The sequence below is a fragment of the Filicampus tigris genome, chromosome 14 (assembly GCF_054856515.1).
Source record: "Filicampus tigris isolate MCC_2025a chromosome 14, RoL_Ftig_1.0, whole genome shotgun sequence".
NCBI classification, from domain to species: Eukaryota; Metazoa; Chordata; class Actinopteri; order Syngnathiformes; family Syngnathidae; genus Filicampus; species Filicampus tigris.
In genome coordinates this window covers 24,160,001-24,186,066 of record NC_141230.1, presented here as the reverse complement: position 1 = coordinate 24,186,066, position 26,066 = coordinate 24,160,001, and the positions used below count along the sequence as shown (strand labels likewise).

The following is a 26,066-nucleotide window of genomic DNA, read 5'->3' as shown; positions in this document are numbered from 1 at the left end:
GCAAAAATCCTCCTCAAATAGAAAAAGTCCTTTCAAGCATTGTAACGCGTACGCACGGTTGGACAACGGCCAGTTCGCGAGCGTCAAACCCGGAAATGTATTTTTGCCGCTTGTGAACTCTCACGCGCATTTCGATTTTTAGTCTCCACCTCGTGCAAAATTTGTCAAATCACAGCAAAAACAGCGGCCAGGTACAGCAGTTGCGGAAGCTGGCCGGTGCAGGGCGCGAGAGTTCAGTCGGTCTCTGGTGTGCGACGGGCCTGCGACAGGCCAAAGAGCCCGCTCGCCATCCATTCAATGCCTCCAATCGCTTTGTGTGTGCTTTCATTCTTTGTCCCTGTGGCTGCTTACGTCTCCCTTTGTTTTTTTTCAGATGTTTTGCGACTTTCCTTTTATATTGAAGTTGTTTTTGTCATTCTTGCTTCACTTCAGTCGTGACTGTGAGTGTGACTCTTCCATCAACTCAAAGCCGCTCTGAGCAGATGGTGCAAAATGGAGCTGACCGAAATTGCATGTCTTACCTTCCCCAGAGACGGCGCACTCCAGCTGGGCTGGGTGTCCCACTGTCACCAGGATGTCTCTCATGGGAGAAAGCAGGACCGGAGCAGGTGCCCGGCGTGCGCTTTCTTCAGCTACTGCAAGACAAGAAAAACAAAAGCCCTTCAAATGGGTGTCCGCTCAACTGCTGATCGCAAGCCAATTGTCCTTTTTGCTCTGCGGTGTTCCCGGACCAACCCTAACCTTAACCCTCAATTCCTGATTGGAGTGTCTGATTGTTATGTTCCGCCATTGGGCTGTGCAACACCGACACCACTCGTTTGAAATGGAAAGCTTTTCTATTCATCTTTCCCAAGGCAATTTTTTCCAATTGGACTTAACTTCATCATTTCTTTGTTGCAACCTGGCCCATAAGCCATTTTCCCCAGGTCTCCCGTGACCTTGTCCTATTAAGTGTTTGCGTTTTGGACGCAATTCCAAATGAATTACCTAAGCGGGATCGATAAAGTTGTCTGAATGTTGAAGTCACAACAACATCACGTGCGCTGGTGCCAAGAGTCCGGACGCTGAACCAACCTTCCACATTGAGTGACGCGGAGCTGGTGGCCTCCCCAAAATCATTTTTGACCTCGCAGCTGTAGACAGCAGCGTCCTCCGGGAAAACCTCCAGCAGCAGCAGCGTGTGCTCGTCTTCGTCGTGCAGGAACTTGCAGGTGGCGCTGTTGCTCAGAGCCTGGGAGCCCCGGTACCAGGTCACCTGAGGTCGTGGGAGCCCACTCACCCGCACCGAGAAGCGAACCGATTTGCCCGATGTCACCGTCTGGGCCTGCATGGGCCGCACCAGCTGAGGAGGTTCGGGGACTGGGGAGAGACAAAGGTGGGAGGACTATTAGGCGGGCGACACACCTCAAGACAACCGGGCTGTTTGTGTTCCAATTTTTTTCCCCTTCTCAAAGGAGGATGTCAAACCACCGACGATCCTTCGCCTTCCAAGATTGTCCCAGAAGACAAGCCTTCTGTCTGAGGTGTGTTAAGAGTGGATTTGTCCCAATAAACAGGTCTGAAAGGGGTCGGCCGGCTGGCAATCGTCCAAAATATCAGCTTCAATTTCAGGAGATGAGCTTACGTCGCACGTGAAGTGTGACGCTGCTGCTGTTCTTTCCAGCAACAAAGGTGTACTGGCCGGCGTCGCTGCTGTAGGTTTCGGCCACGGTGAGGCGGTGGAGCTTCCTGATAGTGACGTAACTGAAGCGCCGGTCCCCCGACAGCTGGATCTCCGTCCCGTTCTGCAGCCAGCGACCTTCCACGTCGTCCTCGTTCACTTCGAACTCCAACGTGGCTCTTTGTCTCTCGACAACCTGAAACAAGTCAGCGGAAAATGACGAGTTTTCTGGCAAATTAGGGATAAAGTGCAGTGAAGATTTGATTTCGAGGACTACTTTCCTTTGCAGTTTTTTCTTGATGTCAAAGTGTGGTTTTAATGAATTCAGAAATTCAGAACTTCAGAAATTCAGCCTCTTAACAGTACATTTAGCCTGATTTCTCGAGTCCTCCGTGAAATCCGACTGAATATATCCGCGCACTTTCAAAAGAAGACCTTTTCAAGCATCTGCTTTGACTTTGAAAAAACAATTGGCAATTTTTTTTCCCATTTTCCGACAGACCAGAACCATTAAGTGAATCATCATCAATTTGTGTTTTTTCTAACTCATGTCCTGTTTTTGAACGAGTAGATTGCCACTCATTTTTTGTATCTGATTTATTGGTTAATCAATGATGAATGGATTATTACAAAAATCGTTAGTGGCAGCTCCGGTTTAAGGTGTGTGGAAACGTATATGGTCTCTCTATCGCTTTCAAGTAACCCCAACATCCCTTGGAGACGACGAGATGGACTCACAATCACGTTTTTACTGGCAGGCTCCGAGATCTTGATGTCCCGTCCCTCCACCGCCAGGTTCCCCTTGGACACGCTGGACCCGGCCACGGCCGTGTACTCTCCGGAGTCAGAAAGACGGACGGATGGCAAAACTAGGCGGTGCACAAACGTCTCGGAGGTCATCTTGTATCTGCAGGATCATTTTTTTTCACTTGACTTTTCTGCCCTTTTGTGGTTGCAGGGGAAAAGTTGCGCTGAGCTACCTGTCAGACGGCTCCAACTCCTGACCGTCCTTCATCCACATCACCTCGATGTTTGCTTCGGAAAGTTCACATTCAAAAGTTGCTCTCTTCTTCTCTGTGATCTTCAAGTCCTTCAAGTGTTTGCTGAATTCAACCACACGAGCTGACACCAGAAAACAAAGTCAACTTTCAGTTAGGCAACCTCAATCTTTTTCCCTTGACGGAGCATTGAAGTCGCCGTCTGTCCGGTCCAGCAGTCACTCGTGTCGGTCCATTTGTTCGTCCGTGTGGGTTTGTCTGCGGCTTGCTGTGTCTGTCCGTCCGTCCGTCCGTCCACCCGGTCGGTCGGTGTGAAAGCGTGTTTGGCTTACCCTCCACGTAGAGCTTAGCGGCGGTGACCGACTGTCCCGCCACAAAGGCGTACTCGCCGCTGTCTCCGAAGTGAACGTTCCTGATGCTCAGTGTGTGCGTTTGCTGTTTGCAGCGAGCCTGGCATCTGTCGCTGGAGCGGATCTCCATGCCGTTCTTCAGCCATTTGTAGGAGATTCCATCGTAGTTGACGTTTACCTCAAACGTGACCGTGTCCTTCTCCTGAGCATTGATGTCCTGAAGCATGGTCGAGATGAGGATGGCTGAAAAAGGCAAAAAACAAAGACAAATAAATGCCTTTTGAAGAAATCACCAGTAGCTTTCACGGCTTGTCTTCTAGCCCACAGCTGTCAGGTTTGGCCGTCAGGGTGTCCGACCCAGCCAGGTGGGATAGAGAAAATATCAACTGCCATTTTTCGAGAAAAGTTAATGATTTTGTCCACCGGAAAGTGCGCTGACAACCACTTCAATGACGTGAAATTGGCTGCTACTCAGGATTTGACGCTTGATATTGAAAAGATGCCCAGTTTCACCAGCACAGCAAGGTGACTTCATCCCAAACACTGTGTGAAAATAGATACCTCCTGTACAAATATTGCAAGAGAGTGACAGCAGCTTCCGTCCAAAAGAGGTTGCTTTGGTGGAAGCATGTGATGTTCTTTCACGTACTGCCAAAACTCAGGAAAATGTCGTTGTCTACGTCTATAAGGCGAGCGGCATGGTTAGCACATCAGCCTCGCAGCACAGAAGAGTTTGCATGTTCTCCACGTGCCTGCGTGAGTTTTCTCTGGGTACTCTGGTTTCCTCCCACATTCCAAAAACATGCATGGTAGGTTAATTGAACGCTCTCAATTGTCCCTTGGTGTGACTGTGAGTGCGAATGCTCGTTTGTCTTTGTGTGCCCTGCGATTGTCTGGTAACCAGTTCAGGGTGTACGCCCCGCCTACTGCCCAAAGACAGCTGGGATAGGATCCAGCCCACCCAGAGGAGAGGTTGAGACAGTGAACGGATGGACGGACGGACATCTACAAGGCAGGGGGACGAACAGCAACCTCTTTCTGAAAAGGGCACACTTGAGCCAGTTGAGGTTGTCAAGACTTCCAGGTCAACTGAAAAAGATTTCTAGATTGCATCAAGTTTCTTTTAGAAGTGGTGTATATCTATACTGGTGTACAGTATATCGTTCCTCGTGTGCAAATGAAACTCTTCATGATATTGTTGAAATTGCAATAATTTTTGTGAAGATATTTCAGATTGCTCATGGCATTTGCCACAAGAAAAGAACAAATGTTCATTTTTGCAAGTGTGTTTGTTTGCTCCAAAACAATGGCACATTTTTGGAGGAGTTGTCTTCTCAGTTTTCACTTCAAACATGCACCTTGACTCATTGCATAATGATTGAGGACCACAAAAAAAACGGTACCCAACTTACGGCTGACAGTGAGCGTGGCGGACACGCGGTCGTTGGCGCACACAAAAGTGTACTCGGCCGCATCGTCCCTGTTGGCGTTGATGATCTTCAGCTGGTGGAGTTTGCCCTGCACCAGCATGTGGAACTTCTCACTCATCTCTATTTCCATGCCGTTTTTCAGCCAGGTGGACGGCAAGTTGAAGTGGGACACTTCGCACTCCAAGGTGGCCACCTGGGTCTCGGCCACCGAGGCGCTCTTCAGGGCTTTGGTCACGCGAAGAGCTGTGGAGCAAAGGCCAAAGGTTAACTGCTGATGCCAACTGAGAAGTCGAACATGATGTTTGGATTGTATCCAAACCGAACATGAAGTGTTTGCGTGTTATATCGCACTTCAACGTTCACGTCGCCACTGTATCGCAGCCACTGTGATGCCCAACCAGAGTTGATTCGTTGACACACTAAGGCAGGAGTCTTCAATCCTCTTCCCCGAGGGCCGGTGTCCTGCCTGTTTTCCATCTCTCCCTGCTACAGATATTTACCAAAGGTCGATCCTGATCATTTGAATCAGGTGTGTGTTGCAGCAGGAACAGATGTAAAACAGGTAGGACACCGGCCCTCGGGGAACAGGATTGAAGACCCCTGCACTAAGGTCATCCTCCTCTCCCGCCTCCGTGAGGTGGGATGCGGCGGCAGCAGCTTAAGCAGGGAAAGCCCAGACTCCCTCTACTTTGCCACTTTATCCACAGAGATTTTCCCAAGCCAGGCGGGAGACGTCATCTTTATGTGCACATACATACATTTCGACTCACACTTTTTGTACATTAAGTGACGTTAATGTTGGTTGTCGCTGAGGCAACACTTTCGACGTGACTCATATGGTAAATATTGAGAGACTCATTCCAACATTTTCAGTGTGTGCACATCAATTTTGGCGAGGTTTCCGTCCATGATGCAACCACATAATGGACTAACTAACTTTTTTGCAGGGATTCAGCTGCGATTGATATTTGTGCCATGACTGTTTCTACACTGTGCCTAATCGAATGAAGGACAATAAATGTTCAGTGGCGTGTTGCGTGAAGCCGCTTCAGTGTCCAAACTTTGCTAGTTCTCTGCTTGGAGGTGGAGCCTGTGGTATTTGTGGGTGATGCGGGCTAAATTATGCCGCCGACAGAGTGGGAGAAAATAAATACATAGTGCACGTGTTCAACTGGCGTCTGGGACTCTTAAGTCATCAAAGATGAAGACAAAGAGCGGCATAGCATCTCATTGGCTTCAAAGGTGGGCTTAACCTCCACACGGGTGTTGAGCATATTTCACGGCGGCACGGCTGCTTACACTCGACGGTGAGGCGAGCGCTGCAGCGCAGATGACCGACCACTGCCGTGTACTCCCCCACTTTGCTGCTGTTCACATCCTGGACCAGCAGTTTGTGTGTCTTCTTCTCAGAGGTCATCCTGTAGTGTTCATTGGCCTGCAGCTCCAAGTTGTTGAACAGCCAGCGGACTGGAACGTCGTCCTCTGAGATGGCCAGCTCAAAAACGGCAGTGGCTCCCAGGAGCGACGTTACATCCTTAGGCTTCTTCACGATCTTGATGGCTGTCAGAACATTTGTTGTGACCACAGGGATATTTCACCACAATAGTAATGCATCAGATTTATACGACACTTTTCTGGACACTCAAAGACGCTTTACAATGGATCCATTATTCATGCGCTCATTGACACTGGTGGGCAATTACATGTGGAGCCACAGCTGCTGCCCTGGGGCAGGCTGACGGAGGCGCGGCTGCCAGTGTGCACCGATGACCCCTCCGAACACCACCAAACATTCACACCCAGCCAGCCCTACGCCAGTGTGTGTGGCACTGGAGGCAAAGTGGGCTAAGTGTCTTGCCCAAGCACACAACGACACATCCCAGATTGGTGTGGCCCAGTGATAGGCCGCACAACCCACCGGATCTTGGCCCACATACATCAGTGAATGACGGTCCTTTAGTGGGCCATATAAAAAAAAAAAGAAAAGAAGAAGAAAAAACGTTCACTTGCAGAAAAAACATTGCGTTATCTAGCAGTCTTTGCAAGGGAACGGAAACTTTGCGAGGAAACACAAATCTTTGCGAGGGAACGCAAAGTTAAGGTATGTGGGCCAAGTGCAGGTGGGTTTTGCTATTTATTTTCAGACCTGGGCATCGGCCCTCTGAAAATAAATAGTAAGAGACTGGCTATACATGTATGGTTTAGCATTCTAAATTGATTTCTGGGTCGGATCCTTCACTCAACAAGTGGCTCACATCTTGTGGACGTTACCTGCGTTCATTATTTGTAACTTACAAGTTACAGGTACAGCCGCAGGTAAGCAGATTCAAAAGCATACATGATGGAAATTGAGACCGAGTTCACAGATCATTGCGGGACTGGCCAGCGTACTGACTTTTCTGTTGCTAGGATTAATGGCATAGACATGCTCTTTTGATGCTCAAATGGATAGCGCACTGTCGTGTACTCAGCTAGGCTAAAGCTCAAATTTATGATGAGGTTCGGCTCCCAGTCAGTCCCTTTAGAGGTGGCTTACTAAGCCACTAGGCAGTCTTGCCAACTGATAGTTGATCAGAGAAAATGGCGAGACGTAGAAACCGCTTCTAAAGGGACAGACTGGGAACCATCGCAGAACGCTTTGCCTTCTGATGTCATGACAAATTGTCCGACATGCAGATGTCACTTCCCAAAAGCAGACCAAGTGACAAGTGCTTACTTTCAACGTTCAACCTGCCGTTGGCTGACAGTTTGCCCAACTTGAAAGAATAAACAGACTCGTCGTGTGCGCTGCAGTTGTTGATCTTCAAGGTGTGCACAGTGCCGCTGACGCTGATCTGGTATTTGTCGTTTTGCTTGATCTCCACTCCATTCTTGATCCATTGTGCTCCCCTTACATTTCCGTGGGTCAGCTCCAGACTGAACACGGCGTCTTGTGTCTGGACCACATTCAGGTTCTTTAGAGTCTTCCTCACCTTCACGGCTGTGGAAGAAACAGAGAGGTTTTCGACCAGCACCGGACTGGACCAGATGTCAGCTTTCCTGGCCTAAGCTAACCTCCTTGAATCGGGTTGCTACCTGTCAATTAGTAGGTCTAAGCCACGGGTGGGCAATTACCGTTACGGAGGGCTAGTATCCTGCATGTTTTCTGTCACCCTGCTGCAACTCACCTGATTCAACGATCACGATCATTATCCAGCTTCTGCAGAACTTGCTGATTATATGATCATTTGAACCAGGTGTGTTGCAGCAGAGAGGAATGGAAAACGGGCAGGACACCGGCCCTTGCTTAGACTCTAAGCTCTATCTATCTATCTATCTATCTATCTATCTGGGATGTGCATCTCTCCAATAAAAGACAATTGGACATGTAAAATATTTTAAAGTGTAATGATTCAGTTTGTTTCGATTCGATACACACATCTTGTAAATCAAAACAGATTTTCAGATTCAAACTGGTTTTGTTGCAACCCTACTATCTGTCTATCCATCCATCCATCCAGGGTTAGGGTTACCTTCGACTTTGAGATTGGCCGAGGTCTTGGAGCTTGCAATTTGGTAGGCGTACTCTCCGACGTCACTGGCTTTGGTGTTGACGATAACGAGGCATCTGACGCAGCCGTTCACCTGGCTCAGGACGTTCTCGTTCAAGTCCACGGGTTGGCCGTCTTTCAGCCACTTGCCTTCCACGGACGGGTTGGCCACCTCACACACCAGCTCGGCCGTCTGTGAGTCGGCTACCACCAAGTCCTGAAGAGGCTTCTTGATAGCACCCCCTGGTGAGAGGAGATCACCATCAGCTCCACCACATGAACAATTGCCAATTTACAACCCAACCCAGCTTCCACACATGTCCATCATACCTGAGACGGTAAGCAAAGCGGAGCATGTCTTCTCGCCGGCAGCAAAGGTGTACTCGCCCTCTTCGTCCTTCATAGCATTTAGGACTGTCAGAGTGTGCAATGTGTTCTTGGACTCCATCTTGTATTTGCTTCCCGCTTTGAGCGGCTGCCTCTTGAAAGTCCAGAAGGCGTCAATGCCGGGGTGAGACACTTCCACTTCAAAAGTCACGTTCTCCGACTCTGCGCAAGTCTTGTCCTTCATCGGAACCACAATTCGGACGGCTGCACACACCAAACAGTCCAGAGTTGAGACATCACTATTGTCCATCTATTTTCTACAGTGCTTCTCATTGGGGTCACAGGTGAGCTGGTGCCTATTACAGCTGGCTTTTGTTCAAGCGACAGGCACAGACTGGACCAGACCGGCACCCAGTGTAGTACCACTACCACGCTGTGCCACAACATGCCAGGCAGCACTGGAAGGGATTCATCATCATAAAGAGAAGCAGAGAAGGGCCCCAGCTTAACAAGAATGCCGCAGAGCTGAACGCAGGTGGAAAAAAGACAGGGTGCAGGTCTCTTATCAAATCCTAAAGAACTGCTGGCGTCGTTACCAGAAAAAGGTGAAGGAGTCCAAGAGAGACCATTTGTCATGTCTGATTCAGGCGAATTGCCAAAATCCACGTGTCCTATTTAAAACAATCGACTCTGTACTCAAGCCCCGTCAACCGACTTGCATGGACTCGTCCCCTGAAATGTGCGACAAATTCCTGCAGTTTTTCATTGACAAGGTTGCTACAGCTAGGGCTCTTGTTTTGAACGCCACATTTGACCCCTCTGTCCAAGTTCCTTGTTCAGGGGGACAGTTTGGGGGGAAGTTTGATAAGAAGGTCACTATTGCGGCTTTTTATTGTGTTTGGCTCAGGAAGATATCCCACTGATAAATGGGGGTTGACTTGCACTACAAAATCGCGGTACTTCAATTCATGAATTAACGTAATGAAATGTCGATTTGCCTGACAAAGACCAAACGTCAAAACAATTGCGTCAATGAGTATGAGCTTCTTTGCTCATTTGTGCGACTTACTATGCACGGACAACTTGCAGGTGGTGTCGGCCCGGCCAACCACCAGCTTGTAGTGTCCTTCGTCTGAGGCAAAGGTCCTACTGAAGACAAGGCGCTGCTTGGCTCCCTTGGCCACGATCTGGACCCGGTCACTGGGCATCACCGTTTTGTCGTTGTGGTACCACTTGACCGAGCTGATGTCCTGAGCCGAGATCTTGGCCTCCAGAACGGTCTTGGTGCCTTCAACAGCACTCGTGTCCTTCAGTGGGATCAGGATGGCAATAGCTACGATGCAAGATACAATTTGTGCATTATTTGGCAAAGCAAATGAAGAACTGCAGTCAACCCAGACTGCAGCACCGTTCGCAATCGTTTAGCACACTGCTTACTGCGGATATTCAGCTTTGCAGTGGTGGAGATCCCCTGAGCGGGAACTGCAAAGGAGTAAATGCCAAAGTCGTCCTTCCTGGTGTCCTCAATTAGGAGTTTGTGGATCTGTTTGTCGATAACCACGTGCACCCGCTCCGAGACGGTTACAGCTTGTCCGTCCTTCATCCAGGTACCTTCAACGTTCCCCTGAGAGAACTTGACCTCCATCTGAGCAATGTCCCCCTCGCAGACCGTCAGATCAGCGAGAGGCTGCATCAGGGTCACCGGGCGGACTGCAACAGGAAACACGCACCAGTCAGTTTCAGTTTCATGAAACATTATTCATCCCAGAGTCAGCAAAGAATGGCACAGTTATTCTATATCGTGTAATTTGTACAGGATCCTCAAGAATGCCTTTTGTATAGCCATTGCGCATGAATGCTGAAGAGCTGAAAGCTGACCTGAAATGCTGTGGACGGAACAAAATTGTTGAAATGAAGAATGTGAGACTTGAAGTTGGAACAGTCCAGAAGGGAAATAAGGAAAGTGTCAAATATCACTCTATTTGGTAATTCTATTGTTAGCCTTTGGCAATTTGAGAAATGCCAAGTCGTCCCAAGTGAGATTAATATTTTGAAGTTGGAATGCTTGGGATCAGTCAGGGAATGTAGAAAGAAGAGACAAATGTGGCAAATGTCTTAATTTGGGAATTGGCAAAACTGGGGAATTTGGGAATCATCGAAAAGTAGTAGTCCCCAAGATGTCCCGAATTGTGTGACTATTTGGACGTGGAAATGGTTTGAATCGGTTCAAAAATGTGGAAGAAGCCGAATGCCAACAAAGAGGGGAAATCATTCAAAGCTTTTCTTTTGGCTGGTACAGCATGTATTTGCGACGGTAAAAGTGTGAAAAGTGCAAACCAAAATAAGAAAGAGAAAGAAAAGGTCAGAACAACATCTCCTGGACTCACATTTCATCTTCAGCGAAGCATGCGTCTTCAAGTCACCCACTGCGAAGGAGTATTGTCCCTGGTCGGCCTTGTTGACGTCTTTGACGGACAGGCTGTGACGGCCGCGCCGCGATGAGATGACATGCTTGTTGCTTGGGGACAATCGCTTGTTTCCAAAGAACCACGCACCATCGGCATCCTCGCGGGAAACCTCGCACTCAAACTCTCCAGAGTAGGTCTCCGGCACCTCTGCGCTCTCAAGGGGTCTCAGGATCTCCAACGGGGCTCCTGTTGGTGCCAATCATACTTGTGTGCCATCCATCTACAGTATCTAGCTCCATACTAATGCACAAAAGTGAGCGCACCGCTCACATTTTTTGTAAATCATTGATTCTGTCTTTTCATGGGACAACATGAAACCCCATGATGAGGGGACAGGAAATTGGCACTGTTATCCGAGCTGGGCACTGACCCCTTGACATTGTCACAAAGTGTCATTTTTTTCAGCGTCGTCCCATGAAAAGACCAAATCCCATAGTTACAAAAACGTTAGTGAGATAGCCTGCAGTATGCGGTAACTTTCATTGATTCAACCCACCTTCAACATTCAGCTTGGCGACAGTTCTGACGAGTTCGTCGTCTACGAGCATGCAGGAATATTCGGCGGCGTCTTTCATTTCCAGCATGAGCACAGACAAGAAGTGGACTTTCCTGTCTGAGTGCATCCTGAACTTGTCTCCAGAAAGGATCTCTGTGTTGTCCTTCAACCATTTGACCTTGGTGAAGGGTTCGTTGGTTTCGCACTCAAACGTGGCCATGGTGTCTTTCTCCTTGGCGTTGATGTCGTCCAACTTCTGTGTGAAGGTGATTACTTGTTTTGCTGCAGCACCCAAAACAGAAGCCGTGTGTCTTGGGAGGAAAAATACTTGGCAACCGATTTACCAAAGGTTCGCATCAGCAAAAACAGACTGGGAGTGGTATAGGCAAATAGATCAATTCAGCATCAAACCCGAGGTGTATTGCGGTGGTGGCTGATTACGTCAGAAAGGCAGGTGCAAGCCGGCACCGCTGGGCGTAACCATGACTGCGGCAATTGTGGCCGAGGAGGAGGCAGAGCCAGAGGCCACAGAGAGAACGGATCTCTTACAAATCATGGAATACAATTTTTGAAATGCCAGACAAAAAGGGTGGAGACGTAAAGTGCAGCAATGCAATTTGGGAACTAGTGCGCAATCCTAGGGCTGAATTCTTGGCCAGTCCCAGTCGGGATTCTTCCCATATCAACTGTGACAAAGCTCTGCACTTGCACTTCAGTATATTGTGGCAATTGGAGTTGGCCTCCTTCAGAGATTTTCAGGTGAGATGTCCCATCAAACAAAACATGGCTTTTAAGTTCTTGCTGACTTCCCTAAAAATGATCGCACTCATAAATAGCATTTCTGTAACTCGGTAACTTTGTTTACCCTTTTCACTGACACTTCTAATTCCATCACTTTAAGTTTCATTTTGTTTCTGTAGTGCTCTCCTATACGAGATGTTCCATGGTGAAAATGGCTTTCACCATGAGCTACCTTTTAGCGGAAGTCAAGCCAAACATACATTTTTTAATTTGTTCTATGCAGGCCCACTAGTTGAAACACAGCATTCTGATTAATATTGTGTTTGTGGAATATTAGTTAAGCAGCAAAATGCACCAATTTTTAGCCATCACTGGGGGCGGCGATTTTGTCACTTCTGGCGACTGAAAAGGACATCACCGACCCGCAGGGCTCAGATAACGACCAATCATAGCTCGGCTTCAGAAAACAGGTGAGCCGCGATTGGTCATTATCCGAGCCCTGAGGGTCGGTGATGTCATTTTCAGTCGACAGAAATGACAAAATGGCCGCCCCCCGGAGATGGCTAAAAACTGGGTGGATTATGCTGCTTGATTCATATTTCACATTAATCATATTGCCTTGTTTCAACTAGTGGGCCTGAATAGAACATATTCTTGAAAAAATGTGTTTGGGTTGACTTCCTCTTATAGAGCAAAACCCTCATTTACTGTAAATAAAACAGTCTCCACCACTTATATACCTGTTGCCAATTGCCCTACAGTCTTAGTAAATCAGGCACAACATGCCCATTAATAAGATCTAAGAATCAAAACGCAATTTAGCGCCCTCTTTTTGTGATCTGAGTAAATCAGGCCTTTGGATGTTGGTGGTGGGCTTTCACTTGTACAGCGCTTTTCTACCTGCAAGGCACTCCAAGCGCTTCAAAACTAACTACTTGCTCAAGGACACATCGACATGGTCACAAGGGCCGGGCCCATGACGCCCCACGGGGCAATGCTGCCCCCAAGACGATTTTGTGCATTTCATTTCAGTTGCTGAGCAAGAATATGTCTCAAAAAGATCTAATTATTACCTTGCACCAGGAGGAAAGCGTGACTGGAGGTCTCGCCGGCAGAGTTGACGGCTTTGACCATGACGCTAGCCGAGTCTTCCGCTCGGACGTCTCTGATCACCAGCTCACATACGTGGTCTTCGGGCCAGAACCAATAAAGCCGCTCAGTCTTCTCCAGTAGAACACCGTTCTTGAACCATTGGCATTCAGGTTCTGGTTTGCCGACGACCCGGACTCTGAACTTGACTTCGTCCCCTCGCGCCGCTGTCTGACTTGAGATACGCTCCAGGATTTTGGGAGCTTCCATGCTTGCTGAGAGCTTGACCCTTTCTGGCTTGAGTGGTTTGGCAGTGATTTTGCCTCGCTCTTCCTCTTTTTTCTTCTCTTCCTCCTCCTTCTCCTTGGCTCGATGAAGGAGGTCTTCCTTTGTCTTCCTCAGAAGATCCTCATAGGATTCGTCTCTCTTACGAGACTTGAGTTCCACGGCCGTGATGGATTCGTAATAGCCCTCTTCTGTCCTGCGCTTGAACTTGCTCCTCAACTCCTCCGATTCCTCAGTGGCTTTTTCATGAACAATCCTCTGTGCTTTCTTGAGCTTGATGATCTCTTTCTGCTGACTGTCTTCTGAGGCTTGCTCCACCTTCACCACCTCAAATGGAGTTCTTCCAGGTTCCGATGGAATCTCGGCTGCTTTGGGCTCAGGAGCCCGGCGAAGATGTGTCCTGAAGTCTTCCCTCTGCTGAATCTCCAGTTTAACTGTGTGCTCAGTAGAGCCTAGGTTGTTGTCCGCGACCACCCTGACCTCACCTGAATCGTAAGACTTGATGTCAACGATCTCCAGGTAGTAGATGCCATCGTAACGTAGTCTGTAGCGCTTGCTTTTGCGGATAAGCTGTCCATTGAGGTACCAGTTGACCTTGGGCACAGGGTAACCGGTCACTCTGCAGCGGAATCGGGCAATGTCACCTTGCAGCACTCGAGCCGGCTCAGGAAGCAGGACAATTTCGGGTTTGGTCTTTTCTGTCTCCTCATCGGCACCCACACCTGTGGGTCCACCCTCATGAGCCGTGCGCTCCATCTCTTCGATTCTGTGCATGCCTATCCTTCCCTCAGGCAGCTGGCTCTCCTCGACCAGACCCTTCTCGTCTTTCACGATCAGGGTGGCCGAGTTCTGGTCCACTCCGAACTTGTTGGTGGCTCTGCAGGTGATGACGCCACTGTCCCGCGCGTACGCGACCTCGTAGTCCAGACTGCAGTAGCCAAATTCATTGACCATGCGTAGCCGGTTGGCGGCCTCCAAGGGCTTGCCATCGTGGAGCCAATCCACCGCCATGGTGGGGTCGCCGATCGGGGTCAGCCTGCACTCAAAGTGAGCGGGGCCGAACTTCTTCATTCGAACGGAGGTCAGTTTCTTCTTGAATTGCGGTTTCTGCTGCTTCTCTTTGTCGTAAAGGTCACCGTCCTCCCACTGCTCTTGACCGTAGCGGAGATGCAGGGGCTCCAGCTCTGGGGGGGCGATCTCCTTGGCCTTGTAGGTTCCTTTGGGAATAATGAGCTTCCTCTCTGGTGGAGGTTCAGCGTAGTCCATCTCAACGTTGACTCTGCAACGGGTGGTGTCTCGGCCAGCTTTGTTGATGGCTGTGGCTGTGTACCACGCACTGTCTGAACCTGATGCAGATGGGATCTGGAATGTTGCTTCTCCTCCGCTTCCTTCAATCCTGGAACACAATTGTCAGGTCAAGGCACTTTTTTTCTTTGGAATCATTTGGGAAACAGTCAGTTGCGTACGTTCTCTGGTCATGGAACTTACGCTACTCACAAAAAGTGTGGGATATTTGAGTTTGGGATGAAATTACTTTTACAAACTTTTATAGGTGAACGTGTTTTGACCTTGTGTAAACTTTCTGAATGTAACATGGTCAACTTGAATATTTGAATGCCTTTTGCACATCTTGCTGTTGGACAGCACGGAGCTGAAGGGCAAAATTCCTGTTATAGTGCATTTTAGTTGACTTGAAATGTCACTCCAAAGCCCAATGTCGCAAGCTTTTTGTGAAGACTGTACATGCTTGTACACTACAATTGAAAGCACAGCAACAATAGTTTCGGGGAGTAACATGGAGCATACTTGATATGTGGATGCTTGTGAGGCGTGACAATGTCGCTATTTTTGAGCCAGACAATGTCGGGCAAGGGGTTTCCGATGGCTCTGACTGCTAGTTCAACCAGAGTTCCTTGCTTCACGCTAATGTTCCTCAGCCTATCTGTGAACTGCGGACGCACCAAAGTTTCTTTGGCTGGAAAACAAACAGAAAATGAAAAACGGAAGCATCAACAACATCCGCAACTAGCGACAGACGAGCTATTTTTACCATCGACAGTGAGCGTGACCGAGATGGATGAGCGTCCAGCCCTGTTCTGAGAGACCACCGTCCATTCGCCGGAGTCATGCGGCATGGCTGGGGTGATGATCAGGGACTGAGTACCGTCCTCTTTAATCACGATCTTGTGGGTGTAGTCGCTGACCACTTGTTGTCCTGTGCAACCGCACACACACGGCAAGTCGAAGACCTCGTCAACAGAACTGCGACAGCCAGCGTGATATGAACAACCTTTGAGCTCTTTAATACGCACCATTGTGGAACCAGTAGGTGTCCGGCATGGGTCTACCGACCACCTTCAGGTCAAATCTGGCAGTTTGCCCTTCGGAGCATTGACACGAGACGGGCTTCACTACAAAGACGGGCTTGTAGAGTTTCTCCAGTTGAGCCTCGTGCGTGTCATCGAGCCTTCGGACCGGAGAACGCCCGGGAGAACGACTGGGAGACCGACTGAGGGAAGGGGCGGGTGAGCGGCTCAGCGAACGAGGAGACGTGGACCTTCACAACAACAAAACACACTTGAAAGGATGCCATAGAGAGCATCAAACTCAAACGCCTTTCGACACCTTGACAGGATTTCTGGTGGGCCTCAAAGATATTGCACATCCATCTATTGATCACATTTTTATATTATCACTCAATTTTAAAGTGTGCTGACAATATGTGCACAAACTGCAGACCTATATTCATCTTTCTTAGTTGATACTTGCTAAGCATAAGTGAGGAAAATTCCCTTCTTCCTCCACTGTGCAAGAAATGATAATCTTGCTAACATGAGGATCGCTTCAGCATTGTCACCTTGTGATTTTTGCTTTGATTTCAAACGGTTGCTGGAGCAGTGGGAAAAGTCGCTAAATTTCTATGGTGGCAACTCTGAAGAAGTCAAGTAGCAGATCTTGCTCACTGTGCACGTCAAAACAAAAGCATGGCTTTCAAAACGAAGGTCCTACATGTTTGACTTCTTATTTGAAGTCAATAAAGATTGCAGACTGGCCGGATGCAGATGTGTCTCAGGACAGCACCTGGCCGCCAATATCCTCAAAGGTAATTGATGCTCCCCTATAAGAATTTGTAGTTGCCTATGGATGCAACAAGACTACTTTTCCCTAAACGAAACTACTCAACTAAATTCAACTTTGTCCCCTGGTGCCAAGAGGCCAAAGTACAAATCCCAATTCCAATGAAGTTGCGAAGTTGTGTTAAACATGAATAAAAACAGAAAACAATTGGCAAAGCATTTTCAACCGATATTCAGTTGACTACACAACAAAGACAGGATATTTCATGTTCAAACTGTCGAACGGTATTGTTTGGCTTTGTTTTTTAGTAAATATTCTCTTGCTTTCCAAAAAGGTGGGAGAGGGGTAACAAAGACTGGGAAAGTTGATGAATGCTCAAAGCAAGGTTTGAAAACAACCCCGCTGGCAGCTGACCTTCGATTCACCTACACGTCCCCCCCCCACTCCCCACCCCCCATCTCGGCACCTCATCAAAAATCAGCATTGTTCTGGAAATGACATGGGCTCAGGAAAAGCAAACCTTGCACATGTGTTAAGGCGGCATTAATGCTGGACTGCCCTCTCGCTTGCACATTTAGTTCATGTTAGCGTGAGCGTACCGGATCCTCTGCGTGGCCGGCTGCGGCGTGTACGAGCGGGGCGACACACTGCCGGAAGGTTCCACATAGAGCTTGCCGGAACTGACGGCGTTTCCCTTCACGTTGCTGGCCAAGGCGCTGTACACGCCCTCATCCTCGGGCAGGACCACAGCCAGTCGCAGACTGGCATGTCCGTCCTGAAGAACCTCCACCTGGTAGCGCCCGCCGGCGCCAATACGCTGACCATCTTTGAACCAAGCGATCTGTCAAAACACATCACGTCCTCTTTGACATGTTATCCGCGGATCACATCTTAATCCTCCGGGATCTACCGTCAACATTTGTGTCCACCTTGCTTCCTTTTTTTTTTTTTTTTTTTTTCCATCTGTGCTCATGCAAATGTAATACAAGTTACCAAGAGACAGATTTTGTCATTTGCCACTTTCAAAAAAATATCCAAGTGTACATTTTGGCCATTGAAATCTATGAAAATGACATTTTTAAACTGACTTACTCTCATTTGACATTTTTGTCCCCAATTTTCACAGGCAATGTCGGGCAAAAACTTTCCCCAAAAGGGAGACTTTGGAGCCACAATAAACTGGACTTCTCTTAACCCATCATCACATTTCCACAATTCTTCCTGCGTTGTACTCATTGTTGAAGTGGCCAAAGCAAGCAGACTGCGAATTTGGGCAGATGTTGTCACGTCGCTCTTGAAGCGCGCTCACCTTGGGCAGCGGCACTCCGAGCATCCTGCAGTGGAAGGTGACGCCCATTCCCTCGACTACGCGGTAGTTCTTCACCAGTGTGTCGAAGGTGGGCGGCACGTCCCCGCCGTCTGCGGCCCTCACCGTCTGCTCGCCGTCCTCGGCCAGCAGCTCTCCGTAAGTGATTCTCAGGATGCTCAGCTCGATCTCCTGCATGATGCGCTGCTCAATGAGGGACAGGTGGAAATCCTGAGTGCCAAAATGGAGAAAAACAAGACAGTGAGGGGATGCATAGAAGGATGTCTGAGATCAACTGCCATTCTGGTTGCCTTCATTTTACGCAGAGGCCTTTCACTGGGACAAAAGTACTCATCTGCTGTGCTGAAGTAGTACAGCGCAGATACTTGTTTAATCAAGTTATATTTTAAAAATTAAGTGCCGATTCAACTCTTTTACTTCAATACGAGTCAAGAAGTACAATGAGAAATGTACTTCAGTAAAAAGCACAATTGGTTTTACTGTCAGTTATATGTATAGAGTTTCTGCTTTGAACTTGGCCTAATGGAAAAGAAAAAAAAGTCTTTTGTACACCTATGATTTTGCTTCCTTTATAAACTTTTAGTCCTCATACTGACCAAAAACGAAAGCTCGCTAGCACTGACTTGAGCTTTTGTGCCATCCAAATGACTGCCCATGACTTTGCTAATATTGCAGGCTCATTAGCAAAAAAATACACCTCACCAACCACTGGATGGTTTTATTTGTTTTCAGAATTTTTGAATGCCAGTAGCTGAAGGTCTTTAGACTGGCAAAAGACAACACAGTTTGACAGAATCCAGCATGAAGTCAAGGTAAGACTAAAGATGGCTAGCCAGCGTCAAGTGTCCCCAAACTCCAGCAGAACGTTGTCAACGACATTTGGCATGCAATGAAAACCATAACGGCTTGGCCAACCCCCCCCCCCCACCACCACCACCACCACCACCAAAAAAAAGCAGTAGCCGGGAGGCAAATTGCATTTTCAATAGGTTAGAATTACTCGACTTTGTACTCTAGGAAAGTACTTGAGTTGCTGCCGATGCAAATGACAAGTGGACCCTCTTACCTGTCCGGAGATAACGGTGGTGGTCATCTTGTCCATTATGGTCATGGTGGGGGCAACGTCTCCGACCAGGGGATGCTGCACCGGCGCTTGTATTCCCGTCTTGGAACTCACCTCCTGTTTCTTCACATAGGCTTCATATTCATCTGAAGGGGAGACATTTCACAAGCTGCAGTTGCGACCAAGGCCAGCATGGCCGACGGATATTGTCCGTGTGGACGGTCACTCATCCAGCTCATGCTCATTGCCAAAGGTTGAATGGATGACACTGGAGCCAACGGGTTGCTTGAAAACGTTTCGTTCTTTTCGGTTGAACATTTGAGAGGGGCTCTTCCTATTTTTGTCACTGGGTAGGGTGGTCACAAAAGGGGTGGAGTTGGAAGAAACTAGAAAGGCAGCGGAGGAGCCTGATGCCATGACTTTGTCTTGGTGGTTTGCTTTCAGCTAAGCAAAGATTGGCTCCCGCCAAGGGTAAGGTGGCCACCTAGGAGCCATTCTACCAGCAGGCAGCTCGGTATTCAAAAAAAACGCGTTTGCCAGCCAATAATAGAACAACCTCAACAATCTGAAGCCTTTTGTGACCAGCTCCAGCACAGACATAAATAGGAAAAATCCACACCTACAAATTGAGAAGCCAAGGAGCCTTTTAGACAACAAACCAGAAGAATCCAGTTGGCCAAAGTCAACCTTTGCGGGCTAACGCCAACATGCTTTGGCCGTCGGACAGACCGACCTTCCTCCAGTAGCCTGGCGCTGGCGGACGCCTCTCCGAGCTGGTTCCGGGCAAAGACGCAATATTCTCCAGCGTCGTCAGCAAAGGTCATCGAGATGAGCAGGTGGCACACGCCGCTCTCCTTCTGGTAGGCAACTTTGTATCTGCAAGACAGTTGCCATCTTGTCACAGCCACAGTGACCGTGAGGGCGCCATGCTGCTGGACGCTTTGTGTCAACCTCCTCCTTCAAGCGTTTTTGTTGTGTTCATGCAATTGGAATTAAAGTTCCCGTGGCTGGAGTTTTTGCTCCATGTTGTCATTTCCCAACTCCAGCTCTCTAAATTTAGCAAAAATGTATTGTTGACATCAAATTGTACATGTTGGCTTTATGGTGACCAGATTCAACTATACTGTATTTCTAAATGAGATGATTTACCTCCAAATAACTGGAGCAAATGTGTTTTACAGAAGTGTGTATATAACTGGTAGCCTGTCTCATGAAGTGCTGTAGTTGTCACATTCCAAACGTTTGCTGACACCTGATTTCATGAGTGTAAGGAGGAGAAGGCCTGTTCAATTTGTCATTTAAGACCAAAGCTGCTACTGAGAAAATCCTTTTCACAATTCCTTCCTGAGGTTGTTTTACAACCTGCAGACTGCAAACAAATTAGATTTCAAATGGAAAGAAAAGGAACGAATATTTTAGACAAAGGACAAGAACTGATTGTTAATTAAAAATGTAAAAAAAAAAATTGAAAAAAAATTGAAATGGAATCTAAAATGAGAAGCGTATTATTGACTTTTTTCTGTGTGTTTATTCTCCACAACGGTCGTCAAATCCAACACGGCCTTCTGCTTAAAGAGCGATGGCAAACCTATATCCGCTGGTGAGCGGGATGCCGCTCTTCTTCCAGGTGATGTGCGGCCTGGGGCTTCCCCCGACTTGGCATTCAAAGACAACACTTGCTCCCTCGACCAGCTTCTGGACGCCGGGAGTCTTGACGAAGAAAGGAGCCACGGCGCAGGACTCAGACTCAACCGCGCTCACATGGGACAAAGTTTCTTCTTCAGAGACTCTGCAAAAACATTTGCGTGCGCGTCAGCAGACGGAGGCGCTTGACATCCAAGAAAGCTGGTGGCCACCAACTCACGGTTTCTCTTCAGGTTCCTCTGCGACATCCTCTCTGCCCTCCACGTCTTCAGACACTGAAAGTCAAAGTCAGCATGAGAACCGAGAAATCAAAGTAGCACCTCGCCGATTACTTTTGGGGGCTTCTTTTCTTGTTGACAAAAGCCCTGCAAGCCTGAGCGCGTTACCGGGAAGACGTCCCTGCACAACACTTGAAAATCTCTATGTGGCTTGACAAATATTTTTGTTCACGGTTGAAGGTGCACGTTTGTCTCCCTGAAGACAGATTCGTCCTGGAGCACGGGCCGGCCAGCTGCATACATGACTCGTAACAATCAGACATCAATTTCACGTACTTGAGCAGAGCGCAACACCTTGTCATCCCCAGCCAAAACTCAGCACCTTGCTTGCTCAAGCTCACCATCTTCACTGACTGAGCAATGAAAGATTTAATTTGGGGGGGTTTTCCCACTACTTCTTGTCTTTGTCCAGACTTGAATAGTACATGCAGATCAGCCCATGCAGGGTCCTGATCATTTTTTATTATTTTTTTTGCCCATTGCGATCTGGGAGGTCATATTTGAAGGCCATGAAATGTCAAGCCTGCGAACGGGTGTGAACCGACTCCACTGTGGACGCACTGACCCCGGACAAGCAGGTAGCAGGAGGTGCTGAGGGTTCCCGCCTCGTTGGTGGCGGTGCAGGTGAAGCGGCCGCTGTCCTCGGCGAAGGCCTCGCGGATCAATAAACGGGCGCAGCCGTCTCGCTCGTAACTGATCTGGAAGTCCGCGGAGCTCTCAATCTTGTAGTCCTCTCGGAACCACATGACCACGGGGGCCGGCTGGCCGCTGATTTGGCACTCCAGCAACACACACTCGCCTTCGCTCACATTTGTGTCCTTCAAAGCCTGACAAAGAACCCAACACATTTAGCGCACTCCCAACTTCAAGCACCCCACACTGACGAGTGTCTGACTCACAGAAAGCAAGACGGGCGGGACCACACTGTCACTGGGGGGAGTTGCGGCAGCTTCTTCCACCACCTGGACGGTGAGACAAATAAATGCAACACTCTGAGTCCACTTCTTCAACGCAGCAAACAACTCGGCATTGAACTTTGACCAAGCGTAAACGTGGAGGTGGGTGGCAGAGGAGCGGAGAGGGGCTCACGAGGTGACGACATCAACAGATGACTGGCGACATCACGCATTTTCACACCAATCAGGAAAATGGCTTACTTCAAAGAGGGGCAAGCAATCACTCGCACAATAATTATCAAAGAAGAGCTTCTTTGGGTTCTATGGTTTTCATATTCATACCATTGCTTTGAGTGTAAAGTGACAGTCAATTAGGTAGCTTTTCTTCCTCCCTCTGCCTAAATCGTCTTCGTCGCCACGAAGGAAGACTGTCTTTTCAAAGAATGAACTGTCTTTTAAGACTTTAACATGTCATGCGGGAGGAGAAAAAACGATGCTTTTCTACGGTGTCTCGATATCAGCCCTAACCAACTGCAGGTGGCTCTGCTACGTATCCTGTGACAAGAAGGACGATGGCAATGTCACTTAGCGACTTTGATCAACAAATACTCAAAAGCTTTGACAACAACATGCCGGGCCAGACGGGCCCAAGCGGACCATGAAGCTGTGGCCCGACTCCTTTTCTGTTGTTGAACTCAAAGCCTAAGAATGGAGAGGCGGCCTTTGCCCTAGCCATCCGCCAGTCGTGCAGCTTTCCTCCAAAACGCCGCCTCAACTCCTGCCAAAGTGAGATGAGCTCGAGACATGCGGTGTATGGTCAATGTTTCCGTCACCTGCGTGATGCGGATGAGCTGCTGTTCCTGGTCCTGGTCCGGCCGGGCTTTGCCGCTGTAGCCAGCCTCGCTCAGGAAGCCCGCCTGCTTCCAGGGGGGAAGGACATCAGAACTGCTGCCGCCGCCCACCTGCACGGTGCCCATCGGGGACACGACGGCCCTGATAGGCAGAGTCGCGCTCCAATGAGTCCCACATTCGCCCAAAGGCAGAACTTTCAACCCGCTGAGCACACAGCGATGCCACCCAACCAGGTCAAACTGGACAATCAACAAATTCAAGTCGGCAGCTGACCCTCGCATAATGAAAGACGGCGACCCCTGGTCTTCTTATCAGGAAACAATTTTCGTAATCTAGGGGCCTGTGGCTCTTTCAGGCTTTAGCTACGACTCTGTCACTTTCGAAAAAAGGAGTCATGACGATACCATTTCAATTGAGAAGAGTTCTTTCGCCTTTCAAATGCACTTTGAAGTTGATCGTACTATTACAACATAACGAATACACGTATTTTGAGATGAAGGCTTCATGTTACGCCCTGGCTCTTGGATTGTTTAAGGTCGGCAACATCAGCTTTAACCCCGGAAGCCTTTATGCCTATAACCTATGAATCTTACCTGCCGGGTGTGGACGCGGGCGCTTGGACGTGTCTGACAGGCGAAGGTGACTGCTGTCGCCCCGCCGTCAAACTGCCAACGGCCGACGGCTGAGTGGGTGACAAGCTTGGGGGTTTGGGAGCCACTCTGGGCATGCTTTTGTGGGCCAGGAGCTCCATCACCTCCGCGCCCTCAACCTGCATCTCCATGGTGGCCATGCTCTGAAAACTGGCCTCCGTCCTCTGGGGGGAAGCGAGTGGCATTGACACAAAATGAAAAGAGAAGCCACTTTCTGATTTGGGAGCAACTGAGTGAAAGGCAGAAAGACACAGAAGCTGGACCGGAAAGTGGAATGAGTTTCTGTACCTGCTCCACTCCGGTCTGACGACTCATCTGCGAGCCGGAAACCTTTGAACTGGAAATCAGGGTCTTGGTTTTCTTGGCCGGGACGACTTCTTCGCCTGCATGTCCACAAAATAGTCGAAAGTTGAAAAGCTAGCCCGACGGTTCCTGTTGCGTACTTCCAAATACCAAAGTGGTTCGAGTAGAGGTCTCCACATTTGATTGCACTTTGAATCTTTCTATCGCGCTTGTTCTCATTGGAATCCGTCCCAGCTGACTTTGAGTGAGAGGCGAGGACCAGCCCAAACTGGTCACCAACCAATCACAGGGCACAAATTGAGGAGAATGTGAGCCTTGCAAAGGAAGGCCAGAGCCGAGATTTGACTCAGAACGGCTAGGAAGACCTGCTAGCCACTTCCAAAAAGTTTGCCATATCGGGAAATTTCAGGATGGATTTAAGATGCACTTCAAGCTTTACAGGTGAATTTCATTTGACCTTCTCTAAACTTGCTCCCAACTGTTTCAGGAGTTTTGGCTAAACTTGCCATCTGCCAAGGAGGAGATGAGCGACAAAGTTTACAACAGGTGATGATAGATCCATAAACATTTCCAAAGACGTCCACCTGTTCAACACTTGTACTGTACTGAAAGATTCAACTGCTAAACAAAAGTTCACAGATCAGATGAGGTTCGCCTAGAATGGTTGCAGTGCATTTAGGTTGACCCTGACATTTCACACCCAAGCCCGATATCGCAAACATTTTTGGGGAGTAGTGTTAGTTTTCCCATTTTGAACAGATGCTGAGCTGAACGCAGCACAGAGCAACATCGCAGACGCTCACCGTGAACCAGCAGCTCGGCGGTGGACGTGGCTCGGCCGCTGCTGTTGCTGGCCAACACAGAGTACGTCCCGGAGTCTTCCGGGAAGGCCTCGGCGATCAGCAAACTGTACGAGTCTCCGTCCTGGACGATGGTGAAGTCGGCCGAGCTCTGGATCTCGGCTCCCTCTCGGTAGAACATGACGGCGGGCGGCGGGATTCCGGTGACTCGCACACCGAGTCTCACCTGACTGCCCTGCCGCACCGTCGAGCTCTGGAGTCTCTGAAGGAAACTGGGAGGCGACGTCTCCGCTGCACAGGGACAAAATTAACATTTCAAATGCTGCACTTCAGTTCGATCTGCACGGGTCTCACCAACATCCCTGCAGCAGGTGGCTTTAAAAGATTTGTGTCTACCTGAGGACCGAAGGGGAATAGGGGTTCAAAACTACCTTGCGTATTAGAGGGGACGTTGAGTCAGTGAGAGGACTTCAAGACCAGCTGAGGTCTTGAAGGAGATGAGGAGGAGAAAAGACTACCCAAGGTCTTGAAAGGGACATCACGTGAGTCAGAGGCGTTAATGGCTAACTGAGGCCTTGACAAGGACGTCTACTCAGTCAGAGGGTTAAAGACCATCTGACGTTTTGATGGGGAATGGGAAGGGAACGTCGACTAGATCAGAGGTGGCTTAAGAGCACCTGAGGTCTTGAAGGGGATGAGGACCGGGTCTGGACTAGCTCTCACCTGTAACGACGAGTTCGGCGGTGCTGGTGGCCTGTCCGGCACCATTGGTGGCCCGGACAGAAAACCTCCCGCTGTGCGCGGCGTTGACGGCATCGATGCTCAGAACAGCGTGGCCGTCGCTGAACGAGATCTGAACGCCGGGCAACGCAGCGGCAGACAGAACCTGGCCGTCGCGAAACCACGACACCTCGGGAACCGGAGCGCCTGGAGGGAAGATGGCAACTGGACTCAGGTGGCGCTTCGTAACTTGAAAAGCTGCTTCTGAGGCTGTGTTTGCATCAAATCTGCTTTGTTTTAATTTGTTGAAATGCATTGAAGCCTGCTGAGCATTTGTGTCCAGGTTGCTTTGTCTGATTTTGTCATGATGTGTCCCCTTCTGGCCAATTGAAACAACAATTCATTTAGAATGATGCGACTATGCATCACAAGTATGAATAACTGGATTAAATCTATTAACCGTGCATTATTTCGAAATGGCTTCTAGTTTTCGTTTTTCCAAATCCAGTGCAGTGCATTTGTCACGTAAAGTTCAGGTGAATGTAACTTTGGAGTAGGATACTTCTGCATTTCATCATTTAGAAGGCTTTCGCTTATTCAGGTACAAAGTGTTTTGAAGTGAAATACATTTTGAATCCTAAAGTATCGTGTTTATTTTCCTGAAGTCATATTTCACAGCTTTTCGGTAACTTACAGGAAGCATTTGAGTACATCCAGGAGTACCTGTGGCTGTACGGGTATTTAAGTAACTTTCAGGGTGTGTTTCAATACAATGAAGAATGTTTTGTGAACTTTGCAAAAGTATTTAAATGCAGCCGGGAGTGTTTGGGTCCAATTGTACATGAGGGCTTGGGCCGACCGGCCAAGTGCATTCGAACGTTGGCCACTATAGGGGCGGCCACTTGAAGGGCCAAGTATTTCTCAAAGGTTTGAGAAGCCCTCTGTAAAAATTCCATCGGGTCACGGGTACGGCTGGGGACGGACGGGTCATACCGCTGACTTGCGCCTGGAACAAGGCGGCACTACCCTCTAGTGCCACCACGCTCTGCAGAGGCTGCGTGAAAGTTGGCGCCTGTGTCGA

The 26,066-nt window shown here is 48.7% G+C and overlaps 1 protein-coding gene across 1 annotated transcript in view; it reads right to left on the bottom strand.

Annotated features, from left to right (window-relative positions):
• Positions 1-26,066, bottom strand: part of ttn.1 (titin, tandem duplicate 1) — a 156,179-nt gene that overhangs the window by 127,950 nt on the left and 2,163 nt on the right. The window contains 33 exon segments of the mRNA XM_086052164.1: positions 522-635; positions 1,075-1,359; positions 1,625-1,856; positions 2,399-2,567; positions 2,641-2,782; positions 2,991-3,251; positions 4,421-4,681; positions 5,738-5,998; positions 7,155-7,418; positions 7,951-8,211; positions 8,299-8,559; positions 9,365-9,628; positions 9,733-10,005; positions 10,683-10,949; positions 11,260-11,541; positions 13,074-14,770; positions 15,181-15,349; positions 15,425-15,589; positions 15,687-15,931; positions 17,052-17,293; positions 17,762-17,989; positions 18,846-18,988; positions 19,576-19,718; positions 20,431-20,631; positions 20,707-20,761; positions 21,330-21,591; positions 21,664-21,726; positions 22,494-22,653; positions 23,106-23,326; positions 23,451-23,545; positions 24,269-24,556; positions 24,989-25,192; positions 25,979-26,066. The exon segment at positions 25,979-26,066 is cut by the window's right edge and continues 32 nt beyond it. Of these exon segments, the coding sequence (XP_085908290.1) occupies positions 522-635; positions 1,075-1,359; positions 1,625-1,856; positions 2,399-2,567; positions 2,641-2,782; positions 2,991-3,251; positions 4,421-4,681; positions 5,738-5,998; positions 7,155-7,418; positions 7,951-8,211; positions 8,299-8,559; positions 9,365-9,628; positions 9,733-10,005; positions 10,683-10,949; positions 11,260-11,541; positions 13,074-14,770; positions 15,181-15,349; positions 15,425-15,589; positions 15,687-15,931; positions 17,052-17,293; positions 17,762-17,989; positions 18,846-18,988; positions 19,576-19,718; positions 20,431-20,631; positions 20,707-20,761; positions 21,330-21,591; positions 21,664-21,726; positions 22,494-22,653; positions 23,106-23,326; positions 23,451-23,545; positions 24,269-24,556; positions 24,989-25,192; positions 25,979-26,066 (8,266 nt within the window).